General features: G+C 43.9%; 1 protein-coding gene across 3 annotated transcripts in view; it reads left to right on the top strand.

Annotated features, from left to right (window-relative positions):
* slc37a2 (solute carrier family 37 member 2) overlaps positions 1-22,757 on the top strand; it is a 51,283-nt gene that overhangs the window by 2,101 nt on the left and 26,425 nt on the right. For all 3 annotated transcript variants that reach the window (XM_079507189.1, XM_079507188.1, XM_079507187.1), the window contains exons 2-6: positions 2,226-2,307; positions 5,009-5,099; positions 11,265-11,343; positions 12,690-12,825; positions 20,535-20,611. In XM_079507189.1, the coding sequence (XP_079363315.1) occupies positions 2,226-2,307; positions 5,009-5,099; positions 11,265-11,343; positions 12,690-12,825; positions 20,535-20,611 (465 nt within the window). The remainder of the gene's footprint in view (positions 1-2,225; positions 2,308-5,008; positions 5,100-11,264; positions 11,344-12,689; positions 12,826-20,534; positions 20,612-22,757) is intronic.

Genomic DNA, 22,757 nt, shown 5'->3' with positions numbered 1-22,757 from the left:
TTTTGGGGGTCCTTGACATGAAAATGTTTGAGAGCCACTGACATAGGAACATATTGGTTTTCAGAAAACTGTCAGGATTTAGAAGGCATTTGTAGAATCGTCCTCAGGTCGTTAATTCCTACACATGCAAAACAAAGGCGTGGGTCCTTCTTCGATGTGCACTTATAGTGTCTGCAAATGTATTATGAAACGCAGGTTATGTTTTATCTGCAACTCTGGTCCGTGTTATGTTGAATATGCAAAGAATGCTCACATGGTGGATTGAGCTGCTGGTCTTGAATGTGTCGTCAAGCTGCTATATGTTTATGCATATACAGTATAGCTCACGTCATGAGGGTTGCAGAAATGCATTTCTTTAGACCTGACTCTTCTAAATTCTGCCAGTTTTCTATGTCAGTGGTGCTCAATATTTCATGTCAAGTACCCCAAAAATGATATGTAATTGGCCACCGACCCCCATCTGAAAATATGTTGTTCCAGTGACCCCCCCCCCCCCCCAAGCAAAGATTTGAGTTAAAAACGTTCGCTGTGAAAGAATATATATTCAAAGATTTGTGCCACATTTTCACGATTTTTCAAAAATATAATGCTTAAAACACCAAAAGGGGTTCCCACCCAGAATGGGTTAAGTCACTTGGTTTCATTTGTTGCCGAGTTAAGTTTATTATCTTGTTTATTCATTTGACTCTGTTTTCCGTCCTCGTGTTTTGGTTGGAAGTTTAAACATAAGCACGTAATCACATACTTAGTTGACCAGTATCCGTATAGGCTTTGCAGGTCAAATTGTATCTCCCTCTACCTCAATTTCTCTTTGCAGAAAACAGTCGATCGACAATCTCGCAGTGCTTCGCGGTCTGCCATTTGCGCCCAAAGCCGCTTATCTGATCCCAGTGTGCATGTTGTGCTATAGGCCACTTCTTCTCTTGACTTGTCACCCATGAAATTAAATGAAATGAAATGATTACTATATTTACCCAGGGTATCTGGGCTAAGCTCAAGAACGTGTTTCCAGCCAGGCCCTGCTCATAGAACATTTCATCGTAGTGGTTCAATGCCTTGTTCAAGGGCACTTCAGCGGTGGTAATTTTAACGTGTCGGACCGCTGATTCGAACTGGCGACCTTCCGGTATCAAGACCGCTCCGCAATCCGTTCGGCCACCGCTGTAGGACGGTCACATTGGACTTGGAGAAACAAACTTCTCTTATAACCACAAGAGCTTCCCCTATTCTAGGACGGACAACATTTAAGGAACATGGTCACAACGCAAACCTTTGTGACGCTTGTAGTTGTTGTACGTCTGCTATTTCCCAGATATTTATAGTGTTGAGGGGGGGGGAAGGATGGGGTCTAGTATAGATCCCTGGGGCACTCCAGTGTACTCGTGGTTAAGCACGTGAGCTCAAGGCCAGTCGCTTCTCACAGTTATTACATGGATGGCACCCGTGATGTGTGGGTGACCATGGTGTCCCCTTTTGCGTGGGACAGTCCCCCTCATTTCGAAGACTTTTCATGCGTCGCACATTTTTTTATGTCCTAACAGTTGGCTTTCTGTTGTAAAGCTCTCTCGTTGCCTTTTCCTGCAAGATGTGTTTTTAAGCCTGTTATAATAACAACAATCTCCCCCTGTATAGGCTACAGCACCAAGTCGGCCATACCACCCATGACCAAAATGGGCATTTTAAAACAAAATGTGAGACGCTAGAGCGGTTTAATAACTGAATGATAGGCAATATTAGGCCTATGGTGGAATAATATGACATCAATGCATTTAAGTAATAGGTTGCTAACCCTGTCCCTCAAATGAACAGTTTGGATCATATATGATACCATCTCTGTCGGATGGAAACCTCATATGTCCTCCAAAACTGTTACTTTTCAAGCATCATCAAAAGTAGCAGATCTAAAAGCTCAACACGCGATGCTTCGGCACGCGTTTGGAGCTTGCAGATCTGCTACTTTTGATGCTTCTGCTGTGCGACGTTTTTGTGTGATCAAGTAATGTATTAATTTACGAGGAAAAAAAACACAACAAATTTAAAATGTTTGCCTATCATAAAACTCTTGGCTTACTGCATGTTAAAACTGTATCTTGCTAATGAAGGTTTGTAATAATAATCTCTTGTATTTGTAATAAAAGTGTAATCTCTTGTATCTGTAATAAAAGTGTAATCACTTGTGTTTTATAAGTTCTTAATAAAAGTGTAACCTCTTTTGTGTTTCATAGGTATCGAGGCTTCACTCTCGTCCTGACCTTCCTCTTCTACACGGCTTACCATCTCTCGCGGAAACCCATCAGCATCGTCAAGGTGACTGGCCTGGCCTGGGAGGGACTATATATGGTTTCAAAGACGTTGCCGTGTTTCAGCTGGTGATGCACCGAATATTCGTCCGCAGAAAATATTCGGGCCGAAAATGTCTAAAAATGTATTTTCGGGCCTATTCGGTTTCGGCCCTGAATAGGCAGAAAATATATCACCGAATAGGTGTAGGCAATTAATGCACTCAAAAGAGCTTAATAAATGGTTATATTATGGACCCATAATAGTGATTATTATTTAAGTTAAGTTTTGCCATAATCAGGTATAGCTTTCAGGTGCGGCCATGACAGCGATGGTAGGAAAAAAAAGATCATATTCGGCTATTCGGCTATTTTTTCGGCCAACTGTTTCCTATATTCGGTATTCAGTTTCGGCCAATAATTTTGCTTTTCAATCTGTCGATCCAGAGTACCCACTGATAAACAACGTACACCAGTAGCCTACTACTGTATGTGGGCAGGATGCATAGTGTATCTTAAGGTGGCCTTACACTAGCCGATTTTTTTCAATCTGAAATCTGATAGCACCACACACTACAGGATAATCGGAGCGGGGCAGAGCAAATATCAAACATTCTTGATGTTGATCGGGCCGATCCCGATCGCGCTTTGAGCGGTCGGGCACCCCCCGAGCGTCAAAAATGCCCGATTATCGGCTAGTGTAAGGCCACCTTTAGAAACAAAAAGAAAACGTAACCCATTTAGACTGAGGCCGATTCAAAAAAAAAAAAAAAAGTCTTCTAAATCCTAAAAGTTTTCTGAAAAACGTAATGTTTCTGTTGTCGGTTGGTGCTCAAGCTTTTTCATGTCAACGCCCCCCAGAATGATCTGTATGTTGCCACCGACCCTCATCTGAAAATATGTAGTTCCAGGGACCACCCCCCCCCAGAAGCAGAGATTTGAGTTTAAAATGGTTCACTTTGAAAGAATATACATTCAAAGATTTGCGCCACATTTTCACGATTTTTCAAAAACAGCAGACCTACAAGTTCATAGCGCGGCGGCACTCGGTGTGCCGCGCTATGAACTTGTAGATCTGCTATTTTTCAACGAGCTAAATTAGCTTTAGCTAAATTATAAATAAATATATAAATAACAAAGCCAGGGATTAAAAGCCCAAATTAATGAATACAAATACAGTCAAGACGTGGGAAGCTCAATGTTGGCAACATTTTACCAGACAGAACAGAATGTGAACCCACTCGAGACAGAGAAATGGCAGTTTAACCCATTTAGACCTGAGGACGATTCTACATTCTCAAACATTTTCATATCAAGGACCCCCAAGATTATATGTAATTGGCCGCCGACCCCATCTGAAAATATGTTGTTCCAGGGACCTCCCCAGAAGCAAAGATTTGAGTTAAAATGTTCACTCTGAAAGAATATATATTCAAAGATTTGCACCACATTTATGAGCTTGTAGATCTGCTATTTTTCAATAGCTAAAGCATAACATAATGCTTGAAACACCAAAAGGGGTTCCCGCCCCCAGAATGGGTTAATAGTACAGTTTCACTATTAGAAGCGTACTCTGTTTGGGAGTGCATTCTTTACTCCTTCAAAAGAAGAAAATATCAATATTAAAGGCTAGGGTAAGTGCCATTCTTTGGTTAAAGAGTGTTATAGAGTGTTTGTTCAGTAACAGCCCAGGGGTCCAGTCCATATAGAGGGTATGCGCGTGACATCATCATCAAACCCGGAAGTTATGCAGGAATGCCTGAGTGTCAAAAAACTACTTTCTGGCCTTGACAGCCCCTACATCCACACAGAAAAGTCTGATTGCATTAAACAAGGTTAAACAATGTTAAACTCACTTTGCATGTTGCTTTGCCACTCGATTTGCCACTCGATGAGCCATTCACTTTAAGCATGCGCATACCCTCTATTAGACATAATATTAAGGCTAGTCTCTGATGTAGTTCACCCGGCGGCCATCTTGCTGAGGGGCTACAGTACACTAATTTAAAGCAGGGCTTCTCTCTTTGGGCCGGGGACCCCCGGAAATGCTTTGGCAACCCCGCCCCGCCCCTCCCGACCCCCAATATAAATTGACTGCTACAATAACCTTAATAATAGAGACAATACACCATAAATAAATACTGAAACCAGATATACATTAGGGAAGGTGTATGCATGTATGTAAACTCTTAATTTCCATTTCCAGAAATATATAATAATTACAAAGTGCTTCTGTGACAAAACTCCATTGGACCCTCAAACTGTCTGCTAATTAAAGCAGCTAACTCCACCACCTCTCCCCCTCTCATGCAAGTATCTGACCATATATAAAGTCACAATACCGACTTTGATGAGGCAGTATCGCTTGTATAGATCGGCTCTTTTCAATTGATTTTCTACACATTTTGAACTTGTGAAATGGGACATTCTGCAATATGAATACTTTTACTTTTAGTTTAAGTACATTTCGATGCCGATACTTTTGTACTTTTTTTTAAGTACATTTTCAATTCCGTACTTTTACAAAGTAGTTCCAAATTGCAGTATTGGTACTTTTACTTAAGTAAAACAATTGAGTACTTTTTCCACCACTGTAAAATTATAATATATAGTGTGCTCAGTGTGGTTTCTGAGACATGATATGATTAGATATGATTATGTTTTTGTTGGGTTGTTTCACTTAAAAAAGGTGTGTTTGACATGCGTCTGTGTGTTCTCTTGTTCTTCAGGGTCAGCTACACAGGAACTGTTCCACAGTCATAAGGCCGGCTGACTTGAACGTGACCGACAATTCTACCTGGTGTGACTGGGCACCCTTTGGTGAGTTAATTGGTGACACCTGTGTGTGTTTGCTTTAGCGTCGCCCCTAGTTTTACCTTAATTGGTGACAGCTGTGTGTGATTGCTTTAGCGTCGCCCCTAGTTTTACCTTAATTGGTGACACCTGTGTGTGTTTGCTTTAGCGTCACCCCTAGTTTTACCTTAATTGGTGACAGCTGTGTGCGTTTGCTTTAGCGTCGCCCCTAGTTTCCCCCTCTTATCTCATGAGGTCCGAGGAGATAGAGAGAGAGCCTGGAAAAGTACTATACTGCCAAAAGTGTCTGTAACCAGACGAAACAAACATGGGTCCCGCGACCCATTGTTTGGGGAAACAGTGGTCTAGTCCCGTGTTTCCCAACCTGTGTGCCGCGGCACTTTAGTGTGCCGTTTGATTTGAACAGAAGTAGCCTCGGTACCCAGGCTTTTATTTTCGTTTAAATTGAAAACAAGTATAACTCCGACCCTCCCCAGACAGCAAAAGATACTGCAGGGCTCAGTGGGCTGCCATGCGATCCGTTGTTGCAATTTGCATCATTGTTGCCCATCCCCACCAGCATAACGACCCTCTGCCATAGAAATGCTAATGTGTGACTTTGTTTACATGAGGAGATCACCTACTCGCCTGGCACGTACTGTACAAAACACCGCTTGCCTCTGTGCGTTCCTAACCTCGCGTCACCAGGCTTTCAGTGCGTTCCTGCTGGTGCGTTCGCACGGGCAGTTGAAACGATCGCAAAACGCGTTGTGAGTTGATCATGTGGAGCCTGCTTTTTGCTGGTGTCGATCTTTTAAGCTGACCTACAAGCCCACACTGTGTTGCAAAAGCGGGTGTGGTGGGCTTACAAATCGCCGGGGCAGAGCTTCATACCGCTGAACTGAACTGCACTGCATGTGACGGCAGACGAGATGACATTCACGACAATAAAGAGAGAGAAGCAGAGTAGCCAGTCCTTCATGTTTAACGTTCGCTGTTGTCATACCGTAAATTCATAATTATATAAGTTTCTCAAACGTAACTTTCAAGTGAACTTTATGGAAACTTTAGGGAGAAGTCTTTCTTGCCTGAACAAACACGTGTGATTCAGCGTGTCACACAGACACTAGCAGTGGAGACATTCTGTGTGTGCACTGCCACTGACTGTGCACAGCATGCACTCAAACTTTGTTGATAATGCGTGACGTGATGGAAGCATTTGTGTTCGCATTGGTATAGGTCAGGAAATAAAATATATTAATATTAAAATATATTTGTTAAATATATAAAACTAGCCATCTTGTGTCTATGAGAGCAAATATTTTGTTCTGGTTACAAATACATTGTAGCAGCTGTGTGTGTGTGTGTGTGTGTGTGTGTGTGTGTGTGTGTGTGTGTGTGTGTGTGTGTGTGTGTGTGTGTGTGTGTGTGTGTGTGTGTGTGTGTGTGTGTGTGTGTGTGTGTGTGTGTGTGTGTGTGTGTGTGTGTGTGTGTAAAAGGTATATATATACATATATATATATATATACATATATACACACACACACAGTATATCATATGAATATATATATATATATATATATACACACACACACACACACACACACACTATATCATATGAATATATATATATATATATATATATACACACACACACACACACAGTATATCATATGAATATATATATATATATATATATACAGTATGCAAGTATATCATACCCCCCCCCCCCCCCCCCCCCCGCATCTAGGTGTGCCCTGGGATTTTTTTAGCTATGAAAAGTGTGCCCTGGCAGAAAAAAGTTTGGGAAACACTGGTCTAGTCCATACATGGGCAACTGGCGGCCCGGGGGCCACATGTAGCCCCCACCTTCACTTAATCCATTTAGGCCTGACGTCAAAATAAAAAAAAACGTTCGCTCTGAAAGAATATATATTCAAAGATGTGTGCTGCATTTTTACGATTTTTCCAAAATAGCAGACCTACAAGCTCATAGCGCGCCACTCGTGGCGCGCTATGAGCTTGTAGATCTGCTATTCTTCAATAGCTAAAGCATAACATAATGCTTACACCAAAAGGGATTCCCGCCCAAAATGGGTTAATGCGGTCCACAGGTTAACCGATTCTATTCGGATTCTGATCGGCATACTGATATGTTATTGATTTCAGCTGTTACAATTCCAAACATGCAAACATAACCCGCTTCGATTACTTCAGTCTATATTAGTGGCTTGATGATTTAGTATTACAATTTTATTTTGTTTTTTTATGTCTAATATATTTTTATTTGCAATTATTAAATGCATTTGAAATTAAATAAAAGTGTTACTTTTCAGGACTCCAATTCAAAAATGGCAAATAATAATAATTCAAGATTTCAATTCAACTATATAAAAATGTGCAGATCTACGAGCTCAACACGCGTCGCCCTTGAGCTCGTAGATCTGCTATTTTTTGATATATTTGAATTGAAATTGCCACATTGCATATTTTGACAGTAATATGCAATGTGGCCCTCTGCAGTGAGTGTGGAACTATAGTGGCCCTCTGGAGAGAGTGTGGAACTATAGTGGCCCTCTGGAGTGAGTGTGGAACTATAGTGGCTCTCTGGAGTGAGTGTGGAACTATAGTGGCCCTCTGGAGTGAGTGTGGAACTATAGTGGCCCCCTGGAGTGAGTGTGGAACTATAGAGCGTCGCAGTCCCGCCCCCTACCCTGGACCAGGAAATGATTCTCCGTTCATTTTCCTCAAAGACATTTCAGAAAGTATTTATTTAAAGACGTTTACGCCGCGGACAAAGCCAACTCGAGTCGTGACAAATCATGACAACAAACACAATTTTTTGGGCCGAACAAATAATTAGAAAGAAGAAAAAAACGGCAGGTTACAACACTTTTTTTGTTGTTTTTCTTCTTTGTAATTATTTGTTTGGTCCAAAATATTGTTTGTGTTGTCATGAGTTGTCACGACTCGAGTTGGCTTTGTCCGCGGCGTAACCGTCTTTAAATAAATACTTTAGGAAATGTCTATGGGAAAAATGCACTGGGATTCATTTCCTGGTCCAGGGTAGGAGGCGGGACTGCGACGCTCTATAGTGGCCCTCTGGAGTGAGTGTGGAACTATAGTGGCTCTCTGGAGTGAGTTTGGAACTATAGTGGCCCTCTGGAGTGAGTGTGGAACTGTAGTGGCCCCCTGGAGTGAGTGTGGAACTATAGTGGCCCCCTGGAGTGAGTGTGGAACTATAGTGGCCCCCTGGAGTGAGAGTGGAACTATATAGTGGCCCTCTGGAGTGAGTGTGGAACTATATAATGGGCCCCTGGAGTGAGAGTGGAACTATAGTGGCCCTCTGGAGTGAGTGTGGAACTATAGTGGCTCTCTGGAGTGAGTGTGGAACTATAGTGGCCCCCTGGAGTGAGAGTGGAACTATATAGTGGCCCTCTGGAGTGAGAGTGGAACTATATAGTGGCCCCCTGGAGTGAGTGTGGAACTATATAGTGGCCCTCTGGAGTGAGTGTGGAACTATAGTGGCCCCCTGGAGTGAGAGTGGAACTATAGTGGCCCTCTGGAGTGAGAGTGGAACTATATAGTGGCCCCCTGGAGTGAGTGTGGAACTATATAGTGGCCCTCTGGAGTGAGAGTGGAACTATATAGTGGCCCCCTGGAGTGAGTGTGGAACTATATAGTGGCCCTCTGGAGTGAGTGTGGAACTATATAGTGGCCCTCTGGAGTGAGTGTGGAACTGTAGTGGCCCCCTGGAGTGAGTGTGGAACTATAGTGGCCCCCTGGAGTGAGAGTGGAACTAGAAAAAGTGCCCTCGGGGCACAGGTCTCCACCAGGGCAGGTCAGGTTGTGGCCTCCTGGTGGCGCTATAATAGGCCAATGTGAAAAGGGTGCCATTTCTTCATACGCAATTGGATGATTTGAGGCATTTTGTTCCAAAAATGTGTTTTGCAAAAATCAACCTGTTGGTGGCGCTATAACAGGCCAATGTGAAAAGGGTGGGATATATTCCTCTGCCTAGTAAGAAAATGTGTGAAAGATTTCACGTAAATTGCATGCTGCGTTCATGATTTGAGGCTTTTGTTCAAAACGGGGCAATCTTGCAAACTGTGAAAGCCAATTATAGCCAATTAGGATGGAATATGAAATATCGGACAGATCCGAGTTGCGCACATGACCATAGAGATACTGTGTAACGATTTGTGAGATTTTTGGACAGAATCTGGAGGAGTAATATCAAAAAATGTGTTTTACAAAAGTCGGCCTCCTGGTGGCGCTATAAAAGGCAGTTGCGGAAAATGCAGGCCAAAGGTTTGTCCTTGGCCTGTAGGGAGTGTGCATGCAACGTTTCACGCAGATCGGTGAAGTTTTAGGTAAAACATGTGAAAAGCTGCCTCATGGTGGCGCTATAACAGGCCGTTCTGGAAAATGTGGGGCAGAGGTTCATCGTTGGCATCCAGGGAGTGTGTGTGCAAAGTTTGGCATCGACCGGGTTAACGGTGCCGGAGATTAGCTGTACACAGACGGACGGAAGGAAGGACGGACGGAAGGACGGACGGACACACACACACACACGGACGGAGTGCAAAACATACTCTCTCCCCATGCCTTCGGCCTGGTGGAGACAACTATAGTGGCCCTCTGGAGTGAGTGTGGAACTATAGTGGCTCTCTGGAGTGAGTGTGGAACTATATAGTGGCTCTCTCCATCGTCAAAGTTACCCACCCCTGGTCTAGTCTCTCCACAGCCCAGACAGACTGTTTTCAAATGCCTCCACCTGACAGTCTGTACTCAAATCTACTATAGAGTCAGTCAGGAATGTGCCATTCATTCACACACACACACACACACACGCGGGGAGGCGTACTGGAACTGGAATCTCGATTGGAATGCATGGCAGTCAGTCAGCGAGAGCCGGTTGGACAAGCTTCTGAACAAAACAATAATCATGTTTTAATATGTTTTAATGATTGCAAGCCTTTGTTAGTTAATCGGTTCAGGAATATAAAAGAAGACAATATCATCAGACCATGTTTTCTGATCCCCTTTCTTTATTCATATGTAACTTTATTTAGGGTATAAAACAACAGCTATAAGCAGCTATCATTTCCAGCTCGGCCTGCCATAGGATGTTAATAGGATGTTAGTAGGGTCACAAGAAAACCCCTATTAAAAAAATTGCCCAATACTAACAGCCGGTCAGCAAGTGGATTCATGAATGTATGTGTATAGACAATATTTTAGGCCAATAAAACAGACTATATACCAAATGTCCCACTTTAAACAAAAGAAGCCTGTCAGCTGCCGGACTAAAAGCACCAACCAGCTGGCCGGAAGTATGGAGTACCGGGATGACTGGAAGAGACGATGGAGGACCCGTCTGAGGACGACCTATAGAGAAATTGTGTTTGTTCGTAAGCTGCTAAGCCTGGCTCTCATTGACTTAGACCCGAGGACGATTCCACAAATGCCTTCTAAATCCTGACAGTTTTCTGAAAAACTATGTCAGTGGTTCTCAAACATTTTCATGTCAAGGACCACCCAAGATTATACGTAATTGGCCGCCGACCCCCATCAGAAAATATATGTAGTTCCAGCTGGGACCTCCCCCCCCAGAAGCAAAGATTTGAGTTAAAAACATTTGCTCTGACAGAATATATATTCAAAGATTTTGCGTCGCATTTTCACGATTTTTCAAAAATAGCAGACCAACAAGCTCATAGCGCGGCACTCGGTGCCACGCTGTGAGCTTGTAGATCTGCTATTTTTCAATAGCTAAAGTGTAACATAATGCTTAAAACACAGCAAAAGGGGTTCCCGTACTGAATGGGGTTAACACCTTTTCTGTAATGATATTTGATAGGAGACATTAGCTTTTCTTGTTCACTCTCGCAAATGTGATTTTGTCAAAACATCATCATTCGCGTAACTTATGCACGCAGAAACAAAGCTGCAATTGTAGATCATACTGAGGTGTGTGTGTGTGTGTGTGTGTGTGTGTGTGTGTGTGTGTGTGTGTGTGTGTGTGTGTGTGTGTGTGTGTGTGTGTGTGTGTGTGTGTGTGTGTGTGTGTGTGTGTGTGTGTGTGTGTGTGTGTGTGTGTGTGTGTGTGTGTGTGTGTGTTCAACATTTCTGAACAATCACAGAACAGAAGAGGAGAAACTGAGCTGTTTGTATTCTTCTGCCCTACAGATCAGGACAACTACAAGACACTGTTTGGAGCCCTGGACAACTCCTTTTTGATCGCGTATGCCATCGGCATGTTCTTCAGGTGGGTACAGTCAGTAGGCACGGGCTAAAATAAATGTATTTTATATGCAATGTAAAGCACGTTGTGAATTTAGTTCTGAAAAGCGCTCTATAAATAAAGTTGATTATTATTATAAATAATGCATCCTATAATATTTATTTACAAATTTACAAAAAACTATGGTGATTTACTATAGTCCTACTAGACCCCAAGAATTTATATCTGGCCACAAAAGTTCACGGGATCTATTGAATCATGTGACAAACTGACATATTGAGCCTACGACACACAGTATGGCATCCCCCTAGTACCCCCCTTCACATTCAGTAGATTCAGTAGATTCTACGAAGCTGCTGGTAAAAATAACACTCATCTACTTTCTCAAATAACAACCTAAAACATGAACCGTGGTTGAAAAAGACTAAAGTTGTCCTTTTTAAAATTGGCCCCAGGGTTGACTGATATGGGTCCACATCTACCTGTGTGTTCCTTGAGGTCTCTCCCCCCAGTGGGATGTTCACCTGTCTGTCTGCTCTGTGTCTCTCCCCCCAGTGGGATGTTCACCTGTCTGTCTGCTCTGTGTGTCCCTCCCCCCAGTGGGATGTTGACCTGTCTGTCTGCTCTGTGTGTCTCTCCCCAGTGGGATGTTGACATGTCTGTCTGCTCTGTGTGTCTCTCCCCAGTGGAATGTTCACCTGTCTGTCTGCTCTGTGTGTCCTCCCCCCAGTGGGATGTTGACCTGTCTGTGTGCTCTCTGTCCCTCCCCCCCAGTGGAATGTTCACCTGTCTGTCTGCTCTGTGTGTCCTCCCCCCAGTGGGATGTTGACCTGTCTGTCTGCTCTGTGTCCCCCCCCAGTGGGATGTTGACCTGTCTGTCTGCTCTGTGTGTTCCCTCCCCCCAGTGGGATGTTGACCTGTCTGTCTGCTCTGTGTCCCCCCCCAGTGGGATGTTGACCTGTCTGTCTGCTCTGTGTGTCCCTCTCCCCAGTGGGATGTTGACCTGTCTGTCTGCTCTGTGTGTCTCTCCCCCCAGTGGGATGTTGACCTGTCTGTCTGCTCTGTGTCCTCCCCCCAGTGGAATGTTGACCTGTCTGTCTGCTCTGTGTGTCCTCCCCCCAGTGGGATGTTGACCTGTCTGTCTGTCCCCAGTGGGATGTTGACCTGTCGGTCTGCTCTGTGTCCCTCCCCCCAGTGGGATGTTGACCTGTCTGTCTGCTCTGTGTTACTCCCCCCAGTGGGATGTTCACCTGTCTGTCTGCTCTGTGTGTCCTCCCCCCAGTGGGATGTTGACATGTCTGTCTGCTCTGTGTGTCCCTCCCCCCAGTGAGATGTTGACCTGTCTGTCTGCTCTGTGTTCCCTCCACCAGTGGGATGTTTGGGGAGCGCGTGCCTCTGCGTTACTACCTGAGCGCTGGGATGCTGCTGAGTGGCCTGTTCACCTGCCTGTTTGGACTGGGCTTCTATCTGGACATTCACTCCATCTGGTACTACGCCTGCATCCAGGTAAAAAAACCCGCTTTGGATTGATTGTAGTGATGCACCGAATATTCGGCCGCAGAAAATGTCCAAAAATGCATTTTCGGCCTATTCGGTTTCGGCCCCGAATAGGCAGAAAATATATCACCGAATAGTGTATGCAATGAATGCATTCAAAAGAGCTGAATAAATGTTTTATGGACCCATAATAGTGATTATTATTTAAGTTAAGTTTTGTCATAACCATTTGTTTTTGCCATAAATCAGGTATAGTAGCTTTAACGCATTTTGGGCGGGAACCCCTTTTGGGGCCCTATTATGCGTGTCTTAAGTACCAGGTCTTATTACTTAACTTAAGACCTGGAGGCGTGATTAATGCCATTTGGCTATTCTGAGTGGCCAAACAGCATTGACCACGCCTCCAGGTCTATTTTTCAAAAATAGCAGACCTACAAGCTCATAGCGCGCCACCGAGTGGCGCGCTACGAGCTTGTAGGTCTGCTATTTTTGAAAAATCGTGAAAATATTTATTTCAGAAAACTGGAGGATTTAAAAGATATTTTTTTAAAATTTTGAGGTCAGGCCTAAATGGGTTAAAGGACAACTTTAGATTCATGTTTTAGGTTGTTATTAAAAGATAAGTCTTCATTTTTCTTCATTTGCTGCTTTCTTTCGTTTTAGGGATTTTAGCGTTTTTTGACAGGGGGGCGGGGGCATTCGAGCATGGGGCTAAATATGTATTTCTTTACAAAATATTATGGCAATTTATTTTTTTATTATTTACCCTAATCCTAATATACCCCAGGAAATTGCATCTGGCCACAGAAGATCACAGGATCTACTGAATGTGAAGGTAGCCTACTGGGGGGGAAGCCACACTGTGTGTCTTAGGCTCAATATGTCAGTTTGACACATTCAGTTGATCTCGTGATCTTTTGTGGCCAGATGTAATTTCTTGGGGTTTAGTAGGACTAGAGTAAATAATACAAAAATAAATCGCTATAAAATGTTGTAAAAAAATACATATTTATCCCCATGCTCGAATGCCCCCGCCCCCCTGTCAAAAACCGCTAAAATCCCTAAAACGAAAGAAAGCAACAAATGAAGAAAAATTAACACTCATCTTTTACTTTCTCTAATAACAACCTAAAACATGAACCTTGGTTGAAAAAAACTAAAGTTGTCCTTTAACCCGGTCGATGCCAAATTTTGCACACACACTCCCTGCACGCCAACGACGAACCTCTGCCCCAAAATGTCCAGAACGGCCTGTTATCGCGCCACCAGGAGGCCGACTTTTGTCAGATTTCCGCACTCTCCTCATCCCATGCAAGGCATTCCAAGGCAAGCAAGCGTCACACAACAAGCAGCAGACATGGCCGCTCTGCAAAGCACCGTGAGCTCGTGTAGAACTGGCACTCTTTGCTATACGTTTGATTGAAGTGAAAGTGAACGTGGTTAAGAATGTGTTGCGTCTGTGTGTGTGTGTGATAAGAGCTTGTGGCTAAAATCAAACTAAATTGGATCCATTGGAAGTTTGGAACACAGGTTCCAAACTTACGAGCTACGAGCTTGTAGGTCTGCTATTTTTGAAAAATCGTGAAAATATTTATTTCAGAAAACTGGAGGATTTAGAAGATTCTTTTTAAATTTCGAGGTCAGGCCTAAATGGGTTAAACAACGTAACCAATCATTTCACTGCTCCCTCCCTCCCACTATGCCCACGGGGACATTGTATTGTACAGTACACGCATAAACCGAACGTATATAGTTTCTACCCGACACAGTGACGTTATATTCTATATACGTTCGGTTTATGCGTGTACTGTACAATACAATGTCCCCGTGGGCATAGTGGGAGGGAGGGAGCAGTGAAATGATTGGTTACGTTGTTTAACCCATTTAGGCCTGACCTCGAAATTTAAAAAAAATCTTCTAAATCCTCCAGTTTTCTGAAATAAATATTTTCACGATTTTTCAAAAATAGCAGATCTACAAGCTCGTAGCGCGCCACTCTGTGGCGCGCTATGAGCTTGTAGATCTGCTATTTTTCAATCGCTACATTATAACATGTTTAAAACACCAAAAGGGGTTCCCGCTCAAAATGGGTTAAAGGACCACTTCACCACTTTTCAACCTATCTTCATATAATAGGTCCTCACAAATAATCGTGAAGAAATGGCGCAATTCTTTTCTACTCGGTCTGTGTCTCGTAGGAGGGCTTGTGGGCAGTTCAGAAACCGTCCTCCAGTGACATCATCGATGGGGAATCCAAGCTAATAGAAACTGCTTACTGGTCCTGAAAAGTTGCAATGCGAAAATGGAAGCCATCGTTCTCACGATAATGAAAATCTTACAAAAAATGTTGTAAAAAAAATCTTGTTTAAAAAAACATTTGCCTAATGATGATGTCACTGGAAGACGGTTTCTAGACTGCCCACAGCCCTCCTATGAGACACAGACTGAGTGGAAAGAAATCGTGCCATTTTATCATGATTATTAGTGAGGACCTATTATATGAAGATAGGTTGAAAAGTGGTGAAGTGGTCCTTTAATGCTTGCATTGCAATTGGTTGTCGTTTGTTGATTTGCGTTGATTGATTACACCTGCTTCTGCCTTGCCCTATATAAGCCCGCTGCCATGTTCTCTGCACAAGTAAAGCTACACTAAAGAGCAGTCCAGCTTGTCCGTCCCGTCTTTTCAGAAGAACACCATAACACACCTGCAGGTCAAGGACAATTAACAATGTGTTCCAGTCACATTTTCCCTTTACCTCTCCGGTGTTTAGCTGACTCTTATCTTATCTTATTTTCCCTTTACCTCTCCGGTGTTTAGCTGACTCTTATCTTATCTTATTTTACCTTTACCTCTCCGGTGTTTAGCTGACTCTTATCTTATCTTATTTTACCTTTACCTCTCCGGTGTGTAGCTGACTCTTATCTTATCTTATTTTCCCTTTACCTCTCCGGTGTTTAGCTGACTCTTATCTTATCTTATTTTCCCTTTACCTCTCCGGTGTTTAGCTGACTCTTATCTTATCTTATTTTACCTTTACCTCTCCGGTGTGTAGCTGACTCTTATCTTATCCGGAGCACACCTGTAGATTAGTCTCAGCTGGCGGTTCACTGACATTACCAAGCCAGACCAGCCTTTAACGGTTAAAGGCTGGTCTGGCTTCGTAATAAAGTTTAACCCATTTAGGTCTTCTGAAAGAATATATATTCAAAGATTTGTGCCGCATTTTCACGATTTTTCAAAAATAGCAGATCTACAAGCTCGTAGCGCGCCACTCGGTGGCGCGCTATGAGCTTGTAGATCTGCTATTTTTCAATAGCTAAAGTGTAACATAATGCTTAGTTAAAACACCAAAAAATGGATAAAGACGGATTCCACACGAATCATGTTTTTTTTTCTTTTCTTTTTGCAGGAGTGTGAAGATTTTTGCCATATTGAGTAGGCGGCATGTCATATAATGGCATATTAATGAGGGCGTATTCGACTGGCGTGGCATATTATTTAATAGATCCTGGAATTCTAAATGAGGGTACAGATCCCATAAAGTCCAGCATTTAGGAACATTTTGGGGGTGGGGGGGAATTATTATTAGCTATATGTAGTTTTATTGATCAGAGATTTGTTTTTCTCTGAGAATTATACCACACTGTGAACTGCAACTGTAAAGAAATATAGGCAAACCGTCATGGAAAAGATAAAACGCGCAGAAAGAAGTCCAAGTAAAACTAAAACACCCCCTTTCACGATGACACTCTCCCCTCTGGCTGTAGATTTTACTGTACACCATTTTACAGTTAAACATGACTCTAAAGTACAGTAGATTGTTCCCTATATATATGCAAATGAATGACCTACTTAGTTTTCACAATCATGGAACTTAAGAACAAATGTATCACTTTATTGTTGATTTTATCGTCCTGGCTACACGCCCGAATCTGGGAAGTTTCCCATCTGGGATCATAAAATCACTGAACTGAACTGAACTGGTCCAGTTTCTCTCGATCAAGGATGCTTCAGCAGCAGTTGATCTGGTGGTCGCTGCACTGGCGATTAAGCATTATGTTATACTTTAGCTATTTTAGAAAAATCATGAAAATGTGGCCCAAATGTTTGAATATATTATTTCAGAGCGGTTTTAACTCAAATCTTTGCTTCTGGGGGGGGGGGGGGGGGGTCGTGGGTTGTGGCCTATTACATATAATTTTTGGGGTCCTTGACATGAAATATTGAGAACCACTAATATAGAAACATGAGGTTTTTCAGGAAAAAAAATAGCATAAAGAATGCTTCAGCAGCAGTTGATCTGGTGGTCGCTGCACTGGCGATTAACCCAAACTCGTGACCAGCCATGGGCGGAACCTTTGGTGAAACTATTTGGTTGATCAGAAGAGATGCAAATAATGACTAAAAGCAGCAGGTGGAAAATCTTAAGGCTGAAGCTTATTATATAGCCTCCACATCACATGACACCGGGCAGCGGTCACATGACTCACTCTGTTGTGAGGAGTCGTTTCCATGCTGGGCGTGTCGGCGTGACAATGAAACTAACACCGCCTTGTGACCTCTCTGTCTTTCTCTCTCTGTCTCTGTGTCTCTGTCTGCCTCTCTCTCTCTCTGTGTCTCTGTGTCTCTGTCTGCCTCTCTCTCTCTCTCTGTGTCTCTGTGTCTCTGTCTGCCTCTCTCTCTCTCTCTGTGTCTCTGTCTGCCTCTCTCTCTCTCTGTGTCTCTGTGTCTCTGTCTGGCGTCTGCCTCTGTCTCTCTCTCTGTCTGCCTCTCACTCTCTCTCTGTCTCTGTGTCTCTGTCTGCCTCTCTCTCTCTCTGGGTCTCTGTCTTTCTCTCTCTGTCTCTGTGTCTCTGTCTGCCTCTCTCTCTCTCTGTGTCTCTGTGTCTCTGTCTGGCGTCTGCCTCTGTCTCTCTCTCTGTCTTTCTCTCTCTGTGTCTCTGTCTGTCTGCCTCTCTCTCTCTCTCTCTCTCTGTGTCTCTGTCTACCTCTGTCTCTGTCTGCCTCTGTCTCTGTCTCTGTCTGCCTCTCTCTCTCTCTCTCTCTCTCTCTCTCTCTCTGTCTCTCTATCTCTCTCTCTCTCTCGCTCTCTCTCTCTCTGTGTCTCTGTCTGCCTCTGTCTCTCTCTCTCTCTCTCTCTCTGTCTCTGTCTGCCTCTGTCTCTCTCTGTCTCTCTCTCTCTCTGTTTCTGTCTCTCTCTCTGTGTCTGTCTGTCTCTCTCTCTCTCTCTCTCTCTCTCTCTCTCTCTCTCTCTCTCTTTCTCTCTGTGTCTCTCTCTCTCTCTCTCTCTCTGTGTCTCTGTCTGCCTCTGTCTGCCTCTGTCTCTCTCTCTCTCTCTCTCTCTCTCTCTCTCTCTCTCTCTGTGTGTCTGTCTCTCTCTGTCTCTGTCTGCCTCTGTCTCTGTCTCTCTCTCTCTCTCTCTCTCTCTCTCTCTCTCTCTCTCTCTGTGTGTCTCTCTCTGTCTCTGTCTCTGTCTCTGTCTCTGTCTCTCTCTCTCTCTCTCTCTCTCTCTCTCTCTCTCTCTCTCTCTCTCTCTCTCTCTCTCTCTCGATTTTAGTTTATTCACAGTCTTTTGAATAAAATGTCATTTAGTTTATCATTTAGTCACCTGAAATGCTTTATTGTTAGTCTAGCTTTAGTCGACTAAAATGCGTTTTGGCTGCGCTTGATGCCGTCGCAATGACTGATTTGACACTTTCTGAAAATAGCCGATGTTACATGGCCATGTTGTGAGCCATGTATATACAAGTCATGTATATACAACCATGTATAAAATGACTTGTCTTTTATTTATACTGGATCTCTTGTCCACTAGTCCCATTGTAGTCTAGTTTGTATTTGTCGACGAAATTGTCTTAGTCTTAAGCTTTAGTCATCATTTAGTTTCCATTTAGTTTCCGTCAGTGAAAAAAAAGGGAGCCGACGAACATCTTTCGCCATAGTTTTTGTCATCACGACATCAACACTTGTCCAGGGGGTGTCCAGGGGGTGGGTGTCCAGGGGGTGTACTTGTATGTCAAGCAGCCTCACGGCACGCTATACAGCATATATGTCAAACTCAAGGCCCGGGGGCCAAATCAGGCCCGTGGATGAATTATCTTTGGCCCGCGGGATGATATTTAATTAGTATTAGAGCTGGCCCTCTGGTATATTGCACGGACCACCATAATACTACAAGTCCCACAACGCACTGCGAGTGCATTGGCACACATCACATACTATGAAATCAGTGCTTGGTGAGGATCATAGAACAGGAAACTGAGCTTAATAATAATGCATTTTCAGTTTTAAATGCATTTACTTTTTTTCTGTTTGCCTGGGACGTCCTCATGACCGCGGTGCCCGTGTGTTGAAACACAGTCCGGCCCTCGACCTCGACCGATTTCTTTATTTTGGCCCACTGTGTATTTGAGTTTGACATCCCTGCTATACAGAAACAGGAGATAAAGGGCTCCATTTTCGTCACCGCTAAACCCCTTATCCCTAAACTTCTTTGCCTTTTTGTGAGTGGTGCAACCACTCCAAGGAACAGCAATGTCCCTATGGGACTATGGGACTATGTCCCGATGTTTAGAGTACCAGTAGGGGCAAAAGTGGCGCTGTTGTGCCAGAAACAGAGAGAGAGAGATAGTGTTGCACTGTTGCCTGCTAATTACACAGAGAGAGAGAGAGAGAGAGAGAGAGAGGCAAGGGGGAGAGGGGAGTTGCACCACTCAGTTCACACGTGTGTGATTTTTACTATTTTGCAAAACATTTTTGAATAGTTAAAATGGCCAGTCCTACAAGCTCACAACGTGTCAATGTAGATTGGCTAGTTGAACTATTCAAAAATGTTTTGCAAAATAGTAAAAAAAAAAGGCAAAGAAGTTTAGGGATAAGGGGTTTAGCGGTGACGGAAATGGAGCTCCTGCCCCCTATGTAAGGCAGGAGCCTCAGGTTGGTAGTATACTGCAGTGGTTCTCAACGTTTTTGGCCAGGGACCCCCGGAAATGCTTTGGCAATGTCTCGGGACCCCCGCCCCGCCCCTTCCCGACCCCCAATATAAATTGACTGCTACAATAACCTTAACCCATTTTGGGCGGGAACCCCTTTTGGTGTTTTAAGCATTATGTTATAATTTAGCTATTGAAAAATAGCAGATCTACAAGCTCATAGCGCGCCACCGAGTGGCGTGCTATGAGCTTGTAGGTCTGCTATTTTTGAAAAATCGTGAAAATAAAAAATTTAAAAAATCTTTTTTTTTAAAATAATTTGGGGACCCCCTAAAATAATTTGGCGACCCCCCGAGGGGTCGCGACCCACGGGTTGAGAACCCCTGGTATACTGTATACAGCGGTTACAGCCAACCTGTATAAACCCTGGATGTAGCCTAAATGCCCCCTAGAACACACATGGTGATGAGTGACAGCTCACAGATAAAAACAAACTCCTGTTTGGAAGACGGCGTTTTGATAAGAGTGCAGTTACTTACACACAGTCACACACTGTCTGTCTGTCTGTCTGTCTGTCTGTCTGTCTGTCTGTCTGTCTGTCTGTCTGTCTGTCTGTCTCTGATTATTACCATGTGTTGTTCTTGCTTACTACTGTAAGTGGCTCTGAATTAAGTGCGTCCGCTAAATGCCTAAATTGTAAATTTTCTCTCTCTCTCTCTCTCTCTCTCTCTCTCTCTCTCTCTCTCTCTCTCTCTCTCTCTCTCTCTCTCCCTCTCCGTCTCCCAGGCTATGAATGGACTAATGCAGACGACGGGCTGGCCCGCTGTAGTGGCCTGTGTTGGGAACTGGTTCGGAAAGGGGAAGTGAGTGAACAACGCTGGCCTGCTATTCTGCTCACTGTGCAGTATCACTTACCTATTTTTTTTCAGCTGACACACACACATGCGCAGTTGCGCACACACACACACACGCGCACACACACACACACACACACACACACACACACACAGATTGACTTTACAGAAATGAGAGAGCATGTAATGTCACGCAGGGACGGATTAACCCCCACGAGGGCCCCTGGGCCGGTAATATTTGCAGGGCCCCCATAGCGCGCGTGCGTGCAACATTTACGTGTTTTTATCATCTTTTTAACCTAAATTTAACAAAATCAACAGCCAATGAAGGGCCCCAGGAGCCCTTTTCAGGACGTCAAACCTAGTACCTCACGGTCCAATTTCCCCGAAGGGCCCCTGAGAGCCAAGGGCCCCTGGGCCACGGCCCCACTGGCCCAATGGCTAATTTGTCCCTGATGTCACTGTAGTAAGGTCACCTCGACTCATTGTCTGCATCAAGGGTTGAACATTAACCACAAAAAAACCTACAGCGCATTACTTCTCCTATAGGCCAAATGGCTATAGCAGATCTACAAGCTCACACACACGTGTGTCGTTTGTTTTGCCAAATGTCCGTCACCTGCCTTTGCTGAATGTTCAGCCCAGAACAGCTTCATGTGGTCAGATAAGGGTTCACTGTGGGTCACTGGGTCAGACACATGGCGTTTTATTGAACACAAATCACAAGACGAACTTGGTTGTCTTTTCCCTCGAGCTGTGTGCATGGTGGAGACCATGTGATCCCTGGCCTTTGATTTATTTGCGTTTGTAGATTTTAGCACCCTCTGGTGGACACATTTGCAGACAGAGTGCCATTACAGTACATACCTGCTAGTCCGGCAGCTAACTAGGTTTCTTTTGTTTAAAGTGGGAAATTCGGTATATAGTTTTTGTCTCCATCAGGCCGAAGACATGGGGAGAGAGTATGTTTTGCACTCCATCCGTCCGTCTGTACAGCTAATCTCCGGCACCGTTAACCCGCCAACCCGTCGACGCCAATTTTTGCACACACAATCCCTGGACGCCAACGATGAACCTCTGCCCCAAATGTTCCAGAACGGCCTGTTATAGCGCCACCAGGAGGCCGACTTTTGAAAAACAACTTTTTGGATATTACTCCTCCAGATTCTGTCCAAAAATCCCACAAATCGTTACACACTATCTCTATAGTCATGTGTTCAAGATGGATCTGTCCAATATCTCATATTCCATCCTAATTGGCTAACATTGGCTTTCAAAGTTTGCAGGATTGGCCCGTGTTGAACAAAAAGCCTCAAATCATGAACGCAGCGTACAATTTACGTGAAATCTTTCACAGACTTTCCTACTAGGCTGAGGAATATATCCCACCCTTTTCACATTGGCCTGTTATAGCGCCACCAACAGGTAGATTTTTGCAAATCACATTTTTGGAACAAAATGCCTCAAATCATCCAAGGCGTACCTTTTCACATTGGCCTATTATAGCACCACCAGGAGGCCACAACCTGACCTGCCCTGGTGGAGACCTGTGCCCCGAGGGGCACTTTATCTATTTCTTTTTTGCATTAGCCTAAAATATTGTCTGTATACATTCATAAATCCACTTGCTGACCGGCTGTCAGAATTGAGCAATTGTATGTGACCATACCATTAACATCAGGCAAGATTTTCAAAATTTCATTATGCTTCATGTAGTGTGTGACATGTCAAACTAGGGGGTTTTCATGATTCTGAATCCATTCCAAGCACTAGTTTTGCACAAAGAACACTCCTTGGGCTAAAAACGGCCATAGCCACTTGCCCAAATGTGCCCAAAATGTGCTGACCTCATCACATGTGTGATTAAAAAAAACCCTAGTTTGACTTGTCACATGCTACATAAAGCGTAGCGCGTGGAAGGAACACGTTATTCCAACCAGTTCCTTTCCCCTCCATCAGGCGCCCCGGCTGGCCAGGGGGAGGCAGTTTAGAGACCAGGATTACTGCAGGTTTTTTGTTAGGGTCCCTACCCTAGGGCAGGGGTTCTCAACCCGTGGGTCGCGACCCCTCGGGGGTCGCCAAATTATTTTAGGGGGTCCCCAAATTATTTAAAAAAATAAAATACAAAAAAAAGATTTTTTTTCAAAAATAGCAG

The sequence above is a fragment of the Electrona antarctica genome (genome assembly GCF_951216825.1).
Source record: "Electrona antarctica genome assembly, chromosome: 8".
NCBI classification, from domain to species: Eukaryota; Metazoa; Chordata; class Actinopteri; order Myctophiformes; family Myctophidae; genus Electrona; species Electrona antarctica.
This window is presented reverse-complemented; position numbering and strand designations above follow the sequence as displayed.